The sequence below is a fragment of the Trachypithecus francoisi genome, unplaced genomic scaffold (genome assembly GCF_009764315.1).
Source record: "Trachypithecus francoisi isolate TF-2019V2 unplaced genomic scaffold, Tfra_2.0 Lachesis_group12, whole genome shotgun sequence".
Lineage (NCBI taxonomy): Eukaryota > Metazoa > Chordata > Mammalia > Primates > Cercopithecidae > Trachypithecus > Trachypithecus francoisi.
In genome coordinates, this window is record NW_022681457.1 from 80,113,923 (window position 1) to 80,127,173 (window position 13,251).

Here is a 13,251-nt window from a genome sequence, read left to right on the forward strand (position 1 = left end):
GTAATTTTTCTTTTTAAAATATATATATAAAAATAAAAACAAGTTAGGATGATTTGGATAGACTTAATTATTGCTTAAGGTTGAGTTACTTTTAGTTAAAGTTACACTTTGCCTCAAAAGAAAAACTGCAGTTGATATGCATTGTTGGCCCTCTGTTGGATGGGGGGAATCAGTCCTGTGGGGAAATGTGGGCCGTGGTAGAGAACAGGACCCCAAAGAGCTGAGCACTCCGATCCTTTAGTTTCCTCATGTGTAATATGAGAATACTGTTTCATTCTGCTTGATACTTGGGAGGATTAAATGAGATAAAATATGTAAATCATCAATACAATGCCTGGCTTGGAGTAGATTTTCAGAAAAGGGTGTTTCCCTTTTCTCTTTCTCATGTAGTAACAGCTCCCTTTTACTGAGCACTTGCTATTGTGCAAAGCACTTTTTGTACATTGTATGGTTAAACTGAAACCCAAAGACACAGGTATTTTTATTATAGCTATTATCACAAATAATTTATAGTAGAGTCAGGATTTGAACCTAGGTTTGTCTATTACCAGTGTTTTAACACTAGATTATGTGACTCCTTGCTTTTACACCAGTTCCCCATCTTGGGACCGGGAGTACAGGAAGTATTTAACAGTTCTGGGTACCTCTCTTCTGAGATCAGATGCTGTCTACAAGTGTGAGAGGTGCTTAAAAGGTTGATGCTACTATACCCTGTCCTCCATCCATCTCTAGTCCATTTATGGTGTGTTAGGAAGCAAGGCTTTGCCCCTTCTCATGTGTGATGGGGTTGCAACAGACTTGCAGGACTTTGCAAAAAGATGTCTTCCAGCTTTGGCCGCTGAAAGGAGTTTGCCCAAGCTACTGGGCATGGCTGATGGTTTAGCAAACAGCAGGCAAATCACAAACAATTGCCTCTTTTTATGTGTTTCTTGGAGCCTCTGAAACAGACCAGTTGAAGGGGAGAGCAAGCCTGCTGTGACCTGTGATGTTGCCATCAGAATTTGGTGTTCTTGAAGGCCTTTAGTCATTTTAGCTCTGCTGATAGTTTGGGATTATTAGCAGCTGCTTCTGAGTTGGGGGAGCTCTCCTTAGCCATGCCTTGGAGCAGAAGCAGCTGTAGCTACAGGCCAAGGCAGGGACTGGATGTAGAGAAGAGGAGACTGTTTTGTTGAGGTGAGGACCCAGTTTTAGAGTTCCTGCTTCCTTTCTGCTTTGGGACCACGTGGAGGTTCCAGGGCATGTCAAGCTCTGTTTTGTCTTCAACCTCTAGCCTTCAGCAAACTAGACAGAGTCCTCAGGCTCCTGGCATCTTCTGTGAGACTGCACAGCTTGGGAAATGACTAGTGAGGCCTTTTCTTTGTGTTGGAGCAGTAGCCTGAGATCCTGGCCTTGGAGTCGAGAGCCTAGGTTCTATTCTTACTATTTCTTGCAATGTGAACCTTGGGCAGTCCTTTTCTCTTTCTAATCTCATTTTTCCTGGCTGGTTGGATTGTGTTGCCTCTTAGGTTTTCTTTCACCTTTGACAGTTTGTTTTTTACACAGAGAGTGCTCTGGCAGTAAGGATATATTCATTAGATGGAAGATTATGACTTTTGAAGGCATGCAGTTTATTTGTATTTTTTCCCAGGCTGTTTTTAGCTGCTTGAGACAAAGCCTGTGACTAAGTGAGTTCCAGACAGGTGTTACTGTGTTTTTTATTGTTGTTTCTGTGACTCAGGTGCCTGAGCATTTGTGATACTGCAGGTCATATTGGGTTGGGGACTTACACCAGGACTGAGAACTGAGGAAGCTATGATTGTTGTATTCCTAGGTGCTTCCAGTCAGCTGGACTCAGAACCTGTTGCTGGTAACTTGGAGTTACTCAAATGTATCCCTGCCTCTTAGTCTGGCTTCTAATGGTATGAATTGAATCCAGGGATGGTATAAACATACACCCTCCCAGAAATCCCAAGTACACATGGCTGGGGAGGTGGGAGTGGGAGTAGACCACGTGTTTCACAATGGGCTCCTCTTGTTTTCCCATTCTGAGGACTCCCTTGGCCTGTGTGTGTGGATGTTAAAGGTCGACCCCCTCCGCTCACCCCTCCAGTAATGGAGGCTATAAAATGTCTATTTACCCAAGACACCAGAACGACTCCTCTGTGGTTCCTCTAATCTGGTGATTTGGTGCTTCTTTGGTCTCTCAGGTAAATACAGATTGAGTCTTTTTATAAAGGCATATTATTTCCCTCATTAAATGTGTGTTTTGGCACATGTGTTATTTACCTGATAGACAGTAATGGCTGCAGAGGAGCCATTGGTGTCTGTTGTGTAAATACTCTGCACAGAGACCATCCTCCAGGGGCTCTGGCGCAGGCCTGTTTCTCCAAATTGGGCTGGCCCTGTGGCAGTCCCATTTACCCCTCCCCTGTCCCCACTGGGGACCTGGGCCCTTCATATTGAGGAGAGAATCATTCATTTTCCTCCTTGCCATGGGCTACTTAATACCTTTAATTTGCTAGGAGAGGGAAAGGGATGTCTGAGAATAAATGTGTATAAATCTTAGTCTCTGATGGAAGATAGTTTGCGGAAATAGGCAGAATCATAAACTTTCTTTTGAGTTTTGGCCCTCAGTTAGATACTCAAAGTCCCAGTTGATTTTATAAGCTATAGACTTAGAGCCTGCAAATCTGTGACTAAAACATAAAGACATCAATAGGAAAAAGAAATCCCTAAGACACCAGAGGGTGCGAGGGCAGGTGGGATGCTGCTGCAGGGAGCAGGGGTGTTTCCTGAGAAGGCTCTATGGTAGCAGGAGTGCCAGTGAGGTGGGCATTGAGTGGGTGCTCTTCTAATGGAAAGTCGGCTGGATAGAGATACTCTGGGCTGAGAGATGCTTTGAGCCTCTCTGCCAGAGAGAACATGCAGCCTACCTTCTGTGGGCATTACAGGGAGATCTCTGCCTTCCAATACTGTCTGTGTGATATTTTTAATTTTAAAATTTTAACTACATTGCACATGGATTTAAAAAAAAAATTTAATTAATTTATTTATTGAGATAGAGTCTCTGTCACCCAGGCTGGAGTGTAGTGACATGATCTCAGCTTACTGCAAACTCTGCCTCCTGAGTTCAAGCGATTCTCCTGCCTCAGCCTCCTGAGTAGCTGGGTTACAGGTGTGTGCTACCATGCCTGGCTAATTTTTGTAATTTTAGGAGAGATGGGGTTTTGCCATGTTGCCCAGGCTGGTCTTGAACTCCTGACCTCAAGCGATCTGCCTGCCTTGGCCTCCCAGACTGCTGGGATTACAGGTGTGAGCCACCCCACCCCACCCAGCTGATTTTAAAAAGCAATTTTGAAAAATGGTTTGAAACAGCCCAAATTTACATAAAATTGTAAGTACAATAGAAGGAATTTTTTCCCTGAACCATTTGAGGGTTAAATTGCCGACCTAATACCCCATCATCCTGAATACTTGGTGTGCATTTCCTATAAACAAGGACATTTTCCTACCTAGTCACAATACAACCATCAAAATCAGGAAAGTAACATTGATACAAAACCTCTATATAATCCTCGGACCCCATTAAAGTTTTGCCAGTTGTCCTAGGAATGTTCTTTGCAGCAAAATGATCCAGTTCAGAATTGTGGGTTGTATTTGGTTATCAAGTCTCTTTAGTCTCCTTTAGACTTTCCTCAGTAAACGTTCCTTGGCATTCATGACCTTGATACTTTTGAAGATTACCGGCTGGTTATTGTTTAGATTGTCTCTCAATTAGGGTTTGTATGACATTTTCTCATGATTAGATTTAGGTTGTGTATCTTCAGGAATGTGTCAGAAATGATGCTTTGTTCTTTTCGTTACATGATTTTGATTTATCCCATTATTGATAATGTTCGCTTTGATCACTTGATTAAGGTGATGTCTGCCAGGCTTCTCCATCATAAAATTACTCCTCGTTGTAATTAATAAATATTTCGTGGGGAGATACTTTGAAACTATGTAAATATCTCACATCAAAGTTTAATTTTATTGATTTATATCTTTATGGACTCATGGTTTTCTATTCAGTGCATTATAATCCATTACTATCATTGTTTCTTGGCCAGTGGGTGGCTTCTGTATGCTTTTGGTATGTTCCCATCATTCTTTGGGTGTTTCCTTGCTTTGTGGTACAAGATGTTATGGGCTTATCTTGTTTTTCTCTTGCTGCATCCCTGGAATCAGCCATTTCTCTAAGGACCTCTGTTTCTTTTAGTGGAGAATGGTATTTAGAAGGCAACTGGGACTGGGTGCTGTGGCTCATGCCTGTAATCCCAGCACTTTGGGATGCCAAGGTGGGAAGAACACTTGAGCCCAGGAGTTTGAGACCAGCCTGGGCAACATAGTGAGACTCTCATCTCTACAAAAAAAAAAAAGTATTAGCTGGATGTGGTGGCATGTGCCTGTGGTTCAAGCTACTTGGGAGGCTGAGGTGGGAAGATTGCCTGAGCCTGGGAGTTCGAGGCTGCAATGAGCTGTGATTGTGCAACTGCACTGCAGCCTGGACAACAGAGCAAGACCCTGTCTTAAAAAAAAACTAGAAGGCAATGGAGTGCTAGGTGTGCTCATTGCCATTGTTACTGCTCCCTGGCTCTTCCTTAAACAGAAGTATATATGCATATGTATGTATATTTGTGTGTGTGTGTGTGTATCCATCTGTCTATCTGATATACATCTAATCAAAAACCATGAGTTCACATTCTTCCTGCCAATTCCAATCCAACACCACAGATTTTCTCCGTTTCCATATTTTAACTCCTTTCTGTAACAGTGAGAAACTTGGGTCCCATTATCCTTAATATATGCACTTTGATCAGTTCCTCTGTAGGTAGCTAATCTCCTATTACTGCCACTGCCCTTTACCCCTCATGAGTGCCTCTTTTACCCTGCCTATGTCACCCCACATCAGACTGCCAGCCGACATGGATGCTCTCCACACCCCCTTGGTTCTGACATGCTGTACCACACCTTCCCACCTCTGCAAGGATGTCTTCGTCACCCTGCCTGGGCTCTGACAGTGTCCCCCAGACCTCTCTGGCTCACCCTACTCCACCTGTTACAGATATCTGCCCTCTTCTGCTGCACCTAATGGCTTTAGGATTGAGTTTTGCAGGAAGGGAAGAGGAAGAGCTACCCTCTGTTTCTTGACTTGAACTGAACTTGGTTGTTAGAAGTAAGGGAAGTGTGGAATCCAGTAACTGCTGATATGTGGAGGCCTGACCTCCTAATGTCTACTCTCAAGACTTCTACAAGAGAAGCTTTTTTGTTTTGTTTTGTTTTTGAGTTGTGGTCTTGCTCTGTCACTCAGACTGGAGTGCAGTGGCGCCATCACAGCTCACTGCAGCCTCAACCTCCTGGGCTCAAGCGATCGTCCTACTTCAGCCTACCAAGTAGCTGGGACTACAGGCATTCACCACCCCACCTGGCTAATTTTTAATTTCTTTTCTGTAGAGATGGGGTCTCACTGTGTTTCCCAGGCTGATTTCAAACTCCTGGGCTCAAGCGATACTTCTGCCTCAGCCTCCCACAGTGCTGGGATTACAGGTGTCAGTCATTGTGCTTGGCCAAAAGAAGCTTTTTGATATAGATGAAATCAGGTGAAAAAGCAAGGCCTGCAGGCAGGAGAACCACTGGCCATCAGAATAGGGTATGTATAGTATGCTCTGTCAGAGGTCTAGAGCATTTTAGGGTTGCAGAAGACATCGATACTACTCTCTGAGGCTGCCTTATGAGTTAATTGGATTTGTGGGCCCAGAATCTGGGGGATCCAGGCTTGGCCAGGTAGGCATAGCCCAATAGGATAGTAGTAATAACATTAGGCTAATATATATTAAGCCCTTATATGCCAGACACTGCTCTTAGTGCTTTGCATGTGTTGTCTCATGGTATTCTCACTTAAGGAGTAGGTGCTATAGTTATTGCCATCTTACAGATGAGGAATTGAAGAACACAGCATGCCCAAGGTGCCATGGGTAGTAAGTGGTAAAGCCAGGATTCAAGCTTGGAAGCCCTCCTTGCTCATCATGCTTAATTGCTTATAGTGTTTGGTAGACAGGATCTGACTGACTGTACATACAATGCATATTCTATGCACATTGTAGAACATTAAGATTTTCGGAAGTCTTTACACTTTTTTATGGGGTTAGAGAAGAGTCTAAGTCCTTGAGGCACTTTGAATCCAAACTAGAATGGGTAATTTGAGCAGACTGGTGTCTCCTATCTCATCAAGGCTTCCAGTACTGTTCAGGAATAGGCGATGAGAAGATTCTGGCTTTCAAAGGGATATTGGCCCTCTTGCCTTTCCAGGAGACTCCATAGTGAAACTCAAGCTGGCGTTTGTCTACTGGGGCTAAGTTTTGGCTGTATTTTTGGTGAGGCTATAAAGCAGTGGTGAAAACAAGTGCTGTGCTTGTGCAGGATCCACGAAGAACTTAAAATATTTTTTGGTCTTAGCACCACTGAATCCCCCTGAAATCTCATTATAGGGATAGGGAAATCGAGGAGCTACACTAGCATATGTCCTAGTAAATATATAGGCAAGTTACTGTAGCTCATTCAGTGAGTCAGGAGAGAGATGGGAAGACAGCCATACTTGGCATTATCTGCTTCTGTTCAGGTAGTGACCTAATTGCCTTTGAGTATACGCTGTACTTCACAAGGTGCTATCCCCTCTACCCTGTGTGAAGGGAGCCAGGTGCCCACTTGCAGCCATCAGAGGCAAGCCTTTGGCTGTGTTGGAATGGGGCTTCAGAAAGCACAAACTATGGCCATTACTGTGTTGTACAGTGAGATTTCTTATTTGAGGATTAAAGTTGAGAGAAATTTGAATGTTGGGTATTAAAGGGAGAAAGACAACATTTCTGCTTTGTTCCTTCTTTCTTTTTAAGGAAGTTTGAGTTATTTGTGAGTAAAACTTAGGCTTTGATTTTTATATTTGGTTAGGCCTCTGAGGAGCAGGCATTCTGCAAATTTAAGGGGAAAACTTAAAGGAAAAGTGATTCCTTTTTTTTTTTTTTTGCACATGTAACTCAGAAAACTTTACTAGACTTTTAGCCATGCTCCTATTACTGCCACATCTGGGTTTTCTTTTTCTTCCCTATTTAAAAAGTCTCGCAGTCATTCAGGGCCTCTAGTAGAGACTGAGTCTAAGGCAGCAAATGAGAAGGCCTAAGGCTGTTGCCAGCTGTGCTCTCCAGGCACTGTTCATTCCCCCAGGGTGCCACTTACTAGTGTGGGGGCTGGGGGATCACCAAAATGTTGGGAGCAAACTCCCCTGTGATTCACTTTGTTTGCCTTCACCTTGGGAGAGGGGAGGAGGGTATGTGGAGACATCAAGATACAGACTGGAAAGCCAGGGGCACATGGCTCCTAGTGGAGCTGAGAAAAGAGCCTTGGACATTTTCTGCTGCTTGTCTGAGTCTACTTAGCTTCCAGGACTGATTTGTACATAACAGGGTCACCTCATGTTACTTTGGGCCCATAGCTTTAATGTTAACTGTTGCCACCTGAGAAGTGACTGCACAATTTTTCTCTTTTCTCTCTTTCGAACTTTAGAGCTCCATTTAAAGATGAAGGCCAGTGTTGCATGTTGTTTTGAGAATGATCTGGGAGACTCAGAGCTGTAATAATGCTGCAGGTGCTGCTATTAGGGTCTTGAACTTTAGTAACGAATACTATGATTTAGAAAAGGGGCCCAGAAACACTAGGGAGTGGCCCGTGTTGCGTGGATATTCCTGAAGACTAGATGGAACAGGGCCACAGTGGGAGGGAGTAACCCAGGCTCTCTGTTCTTTTTTTTTTTTTTTCTTTTTTTTCTTTTTTTTCTTTCTTTTTTTTTTTTAAACTTTCCTCCCCTAAGTTTTAGATGCTTCTGGATGTTCAATGCTAGCACCTTTACAGACTGGAGCAGCTCGATTTTCTTCGTATTTACTTTCAAGAGCAAGAAAAGTGCTGGGCTCCCACTTATTTTCTCCCTGTGGTGTTCCGGAGTTCTGCTCCATATCCACCAGAAAGCTGGCGGCCCACGGCTTTGGCGCATCCATGGCGGCAATGGTGTCCTTCCCTCCCCAGAGGTATCACTACTTTTTAGTGCTGGACTTTGAGGCCACGTGCGACAAGCCACAGATTCATCCTCAGGTAACTGTTCCATCATTGCTTTAGAAAAGGTGGGGTGGGCAAGGAGGGAGGGAGGATAGTTTTGCTTCCTGGGACCAAAAGGAGCTTTCTCATGCCTTCCTGTCTTTTAGCTCCTCATTTAGAGTTCCTGTCTAGGAAGCAGGACTTGTTTCAGGTATGCTAGTGTAAGGTAGACCTGAGAAGTCTCTGGAGAGAACTGGGTACATTGTTTCTCTCTGGTCTCAGCTTTTGGGAATCAACATACTTCCTTCTCTCCCGTCCTTCCATTCTCTGTTCTCTTCTTTCTTCCATTCTCCTGCTACTGCCACTTGTTCCTTTAAGGAGTACTATAGTAACTAGCCTCCAAGATGACTTCAGTGATCCTTAGACTCCTGCTATTCACACCCTTGGTAGTTTCCCTCTTGCACTGAATCAAAGATATTCCTGTAGAGCTAATAGAATACAGTGGAAGAGATAATGTATGACTTCTGAGGGTAAGTTATAAAAAGTATTGCAGTCCACTTTGCTCTTTTGGACCACTTGCTCTGGGGGAAGCCAGCTGTCATGCTGCCAGGACACTCAAGCAGCACTGTGGAGAGGCACATGTGTGTAGAAACTGAGGCTCTTAGCCAAAATCCAGTGCCCAACTTGCCAGTCATGAGAATGAGCTCTCTTAGAAGTGAATCTACCAGCCCCGGTCAGGCCTTCAGATGACTGCAGCCCCAGTGGACATGTGACCTCAACCTTAGGAGAGACTTTGAGCCAGACCAGCCAGCTGAGCCATTGTAAAATTCCTGACTCACAGGAACTGTGAGGGATAACAAATGATTATTGACGTTTTAAGCCCAAGTTTTGGGATGATTTGTTATGCAGCATTAGATAACCTGAGCAAGTACCATTGTTGGTCTGTTGGAAAGGACGATTTCTTTGCTTGCTTTTTTTCATTAGCCACCAGCTGTGTTCAAAGACCTTTTAGCTTTTAAGTTAATGCTACTAGGAGGCTTGGATTAGCTGCAGGTGATATTGAAGTATGTGGTGTTTGCTTTGAGGGAATGTTTGGGGGCTGATGTAGCAGTTCATTGTAGTGTTGGTGCATTGAATATGCCTGGCTCTAGGACTGTAACTCTTCTCTACAGGGTTAGGTTATAGACTGTGATTTGGGGGTGCATAGACATGTTGCTCTGGGAACAGCTTTCAGTCGTAAGGAGGAGGGAGAGAAGGGGACCTCAGCATTGGGCACTTGGAAGGTAGGGAGGAGTGTGGTCCATTCAAAGATAAACTGGGTTCATTTGTCATGGTTGGTTTTTTCAGGGAGGGATAGAATGGTAGATTATTTTACATAAAGCAGATACAACAGCCTCTTTAGTTTTCCCTTTCTCCTCTCCTCTTTTCTGTAGTCCCTTAATGCATTGGTCTGCCTTTGGGGCATTGGAATGAGGTCTACTGAGGGCTGGGAACACAGGAGCTGGATAAGGAGAATATCCTAAAGGAATGTCCTTTGGGTGAAAGGGAGTGCAGCTTGGGAGCTACTCAAGCCACACTTACTTTCTCTGCCTCTTGCTCCTGCCTGTACTGTAGAGTCTTCTTCCCTGCCTCCCCAAGCGATTGGAGTTTCTCTGGTGTGGTACGGGGGGCAGCTGGGTGGTACGTTGGGAATTTTGGTTTTGTAGATTCTTCCACATTGGGAATCAGAGATCCAAATCTTAATATGTCATATTATTTCTTCTACTTCAGTCACTGGGTAAGCCCTAGTGGGACATGAGACTAAAATCTAACACATCTCTGTCACATAGGATTCATCCTTCTTCTGATCCCTTATAATTGCTTGGCACCTCTGTTATGGCATTTACTGCTTTCTGGCATATGCTTATATATGTATATTTTCTTACCTTATCGGTTAGATTATAAGCTCAGATAATTATGTAGCTCTGTTTTCTTGTCCTGCAGAGGGTCCTGCCAATATTCCTGAAGGTGAAGCCTGAATCATGTCTCAGTTTGGTCTGTCAATGTCACCTTTCATCTCTCTTTCAAGGGCTTTATTTTTACTTATTTATTTATTTATCACAATGCTGAAGGCATCATGCAGTACAGATTTAAACAGCTTGTATCACCAACTTTCTTCCCAGGCTTAGGCACCAAGACCTTCCAGACCCAGGCTGAGTTAGGGCTTCACATTGTTTACCAGGATCTGGGCCTGATTAAAGATTATCTCCAGAATCAATGAACCCTGATGATGTGATTCCAAGGGCACTTAAGGAATTGGCTGCCCTGGTTCATTATTAGCAAAGCATTAGCTGTTGCTTTAGAGAACTCGGGAAGAAGCATTTGCTGTCTTGCTTATCTTTAAAAGGAGAATACGAATGATCTTGGAAATTATAGACCCGTTAGTTTACTGTGATTCCAGAGAAGATACTTGACCTGATCGTCAGATAATCAATCAGCAAACAGCTAGAAGAGCGTGGGGCACTGAGTAATAACTTACATGGGTTTGTGAAGAAGAGCAAATCCTGTCAGATCAATCTAACTTCTTGCTGTGACATAGTGATGGATTTGAGTGGATCTAGGGCAAGTGATAAATGTAATGCATCTTGACTTCATTAAACCTCTACAATGCTGTGATCAACAGTTGGGAAGGTGAGTTTGGGGCCAGACATCTGTGTTGGACTACCCATCAGACCACCTTCAGGAAAGACCACCTTCAGAAGAGGGACGGCAGGTTGAAACTTGTTAGTAGCAATTTAAAATCTCCCTTTTTTATGGGAGAGCTTTTTTAAGGTTTGCAGGTAGCAGGATCCTGATGGGATTCAGAGAAAGCCAAGAAGATGGATTGGAGAAGTTGTCAGTCCTAGATAGAATAGCATCCTTCCATTGAGGTCAACATAGGTCAGGTTCTTATTAGAGTCTCTGTGCTGTTTAGGTCTTCTGGTCAACAAGGGAAGTGGAGAAATTGGAAAAGCTCAGGAATTAGACCAAAAATCATTAGAGGCACAAAAATAGAACTTAGAAAATAAATTGAATATAGTTTTGGTGACTGATTTCTTGTCCAGACTGAATAAATTCATCATTTGAGGAGTAGTTATTCTAAGGAGTATGATAACAACTTGCTCTTGATTTTAATAGGGACAAAAAAGAAAGAAGTTTAAATGGAAGCAGGAAAGATTGAGATTTGGGATGAGAATGAACTGCCAGAAGAGACAGCAAAAGGACCAGAATAAGGTATACACCTTAGATCAGCCTTCCTTAGTGCTCTCTCAAAATGGCTGATGGCTCTCCATTTGACAGAGATTCTTTGATTCTTTTTTTTTTTTTTTGAGATGGAGTTTCGCTCTTGTTGTCCAGGCTAGAGTGCAGTGGCGCCATCTCGGCTTACCGCAGCCTCTGCCTCAAGCGATTCTCCTGCCTCAGCTTCCCGAGTAGCCGGGATTATAGGGATACGCCACCATGCCCGGCTAATTTTGTATTTTTAGTGGAGACGGGGTTTCTCCATGTTGGTCAGGCTGGTCTCGAACTCCCCACCTCAGGTGATCCACCCACCTTGGTCTCCCACAGTGCTGGGATTACAGGCGTGAGCCACCGCCCCCAGCCTGATTCTGTATGAGTAAGGTCTGCGTGCCTCCTGGGAGTAGGGCTGGGCTCATGAATGAGAACCATCCAGGCTCTTCTCCTGACCAGCTCCCTTTTCTATATATATATATATATTTTTTTGAGACAGAGTCTTGCTCCGTTGCCCAGGCTGGAGTGCAGTGGTGTGATCACAGCTCAGTGCAGCCTCCACCTTCAGCCTCAACCTCCTGGGCTCAAGCAATCCTCCCAGATATCTTAGCCTACCAAGTAGTTGGGACTATGGGTATGCCCCATCATGCCTGGCTAATTTTCTGTTAATTTTTTTTATAACGATGGGGTCTCACTATGTTGCCCAGGCTGGTTTCAAACTCTTAGATTCGAGTGATACTTCCACCTCGGCCTTCTAAAGTGCTGTGATTACAGGTGTGAGCCACCACAGCCGGTAGGAACTTTCAGTACTCAAGACTCTGCATAGTACACTTCTGTTTTTATGAGAATGTGTCACACCCCTTGAGTATATAGGAGGCAGAAACAGTTTTAGGCCATGGCCTGTTTGGAGGCTTAATGTGGGGCTCTTTTACCTATCTTTGATTTCCAGAAGTCCCTGAGTTAGCTGAGTCAGCTTATTGGGACTATCCTAAAGGAATGCCATTGTGAAAAACTAACAGGTGTAAGCCCTGTTGTAGTTGGGTGAGTAACAGTATTGGTTATAAACATGGTAAAACATGGTATTTTCCATTTGTCATCAGTTTTGCTGTTTACTTTTGTACTTTGTTCAGCTAGGTGAAACTGGAGTGTTTGGCTTGCCAGTCATAGGCTTTGGTGTTTTGGTTTTTGCACTCATTTTATTTGTGTTACATGTTTTGATTCAGATTAACATGATAGGTATTGGTTGAATAGGAGACTGTTTTTCATCTGAAAACATTTTTTTCACTTAAATGTTAATTTAGATGGTTTAAAATGTTTTAGAGGGTCTACATTTCAGGAATGCGGCTCCTTTCTTGTTTTAGGAATTGTTTCCTGACATAGAGGCAGATTTGTTTCTGGTTTAGGAGAATTGTGCCTCCTTTGTCCTCGCTAGCAGGAGTTCATGTTGCTCATTTTGGTGTGGATGTGCACCGAATGATGGTTGTTGTGACCCTGAGGCCCAGAGAGCAGCCTGAAAGCTTTGGTGGGATCTTTAATTGTGTATCTTTAACCTTGGGGCAAGTTCGCTCACCACCTCAGTGTTCAGAAGAGACCAAAGCAAATGTAAGTGAGGAAAATGAGGTATAGGCCACAGCACGTTGGGAGGAGGAGGTAACCTTAGCTGTCTGGATGACCAGGGAGGGAGGGTGCAGCCCAGCTCTCCCCATCCGAGAAGCTGCCATCCTGGCGGCTACCTGCTTTCCTCCCCAAGTGCTCTGGCCATCCGTCAGGCTCCTGGGTAGTCTTTTTGTCTCTGCTCTGCAGCAGCCCCACTGACTGTTTGCCTTCTCATCTGTATTCAAGTGCCCATACCTTTGGAGAAAAATGACCTTTGGGGTTGAGGTTTCTAATGTTTGGTCTTTG

The 13,251-nt window shown here is 43.9% G+C and overlaps 1 protein-coding gene across 12 annotated transcripts in view; it reads left to right on the top strand.

Moving 5' to 3' along the window:
- Positions 1–13,251, top strand: part of ERI3 (ERI1 exoribonuclease family member 3) — a 134,122-nt gene that overhangs the window by 8,117 nt on the left and 112,754 nt on the right. For 10 of the 12 annotated variants that reach the window (XM_033226703.1, XM_033226706.1, XM_033226700.1 and 7 more), the window contains one exon: positions 7,880–8,157. The exons of the other annotated variants lie outside the window; for them this stretch is intronic. In XM_033226703.1, coding sequence (XP_033082594.1) covers positions 7,903–8,157 — 255 coding nt within the window. In that variant the 5' untranslated portion in view covers positions 7,880–7,902. The remainder of the gene's footprint in view (positions 1–7,879; positions 8,158–13,251) is intronic. 12 annotated transcript variants of the gene reach the window in all.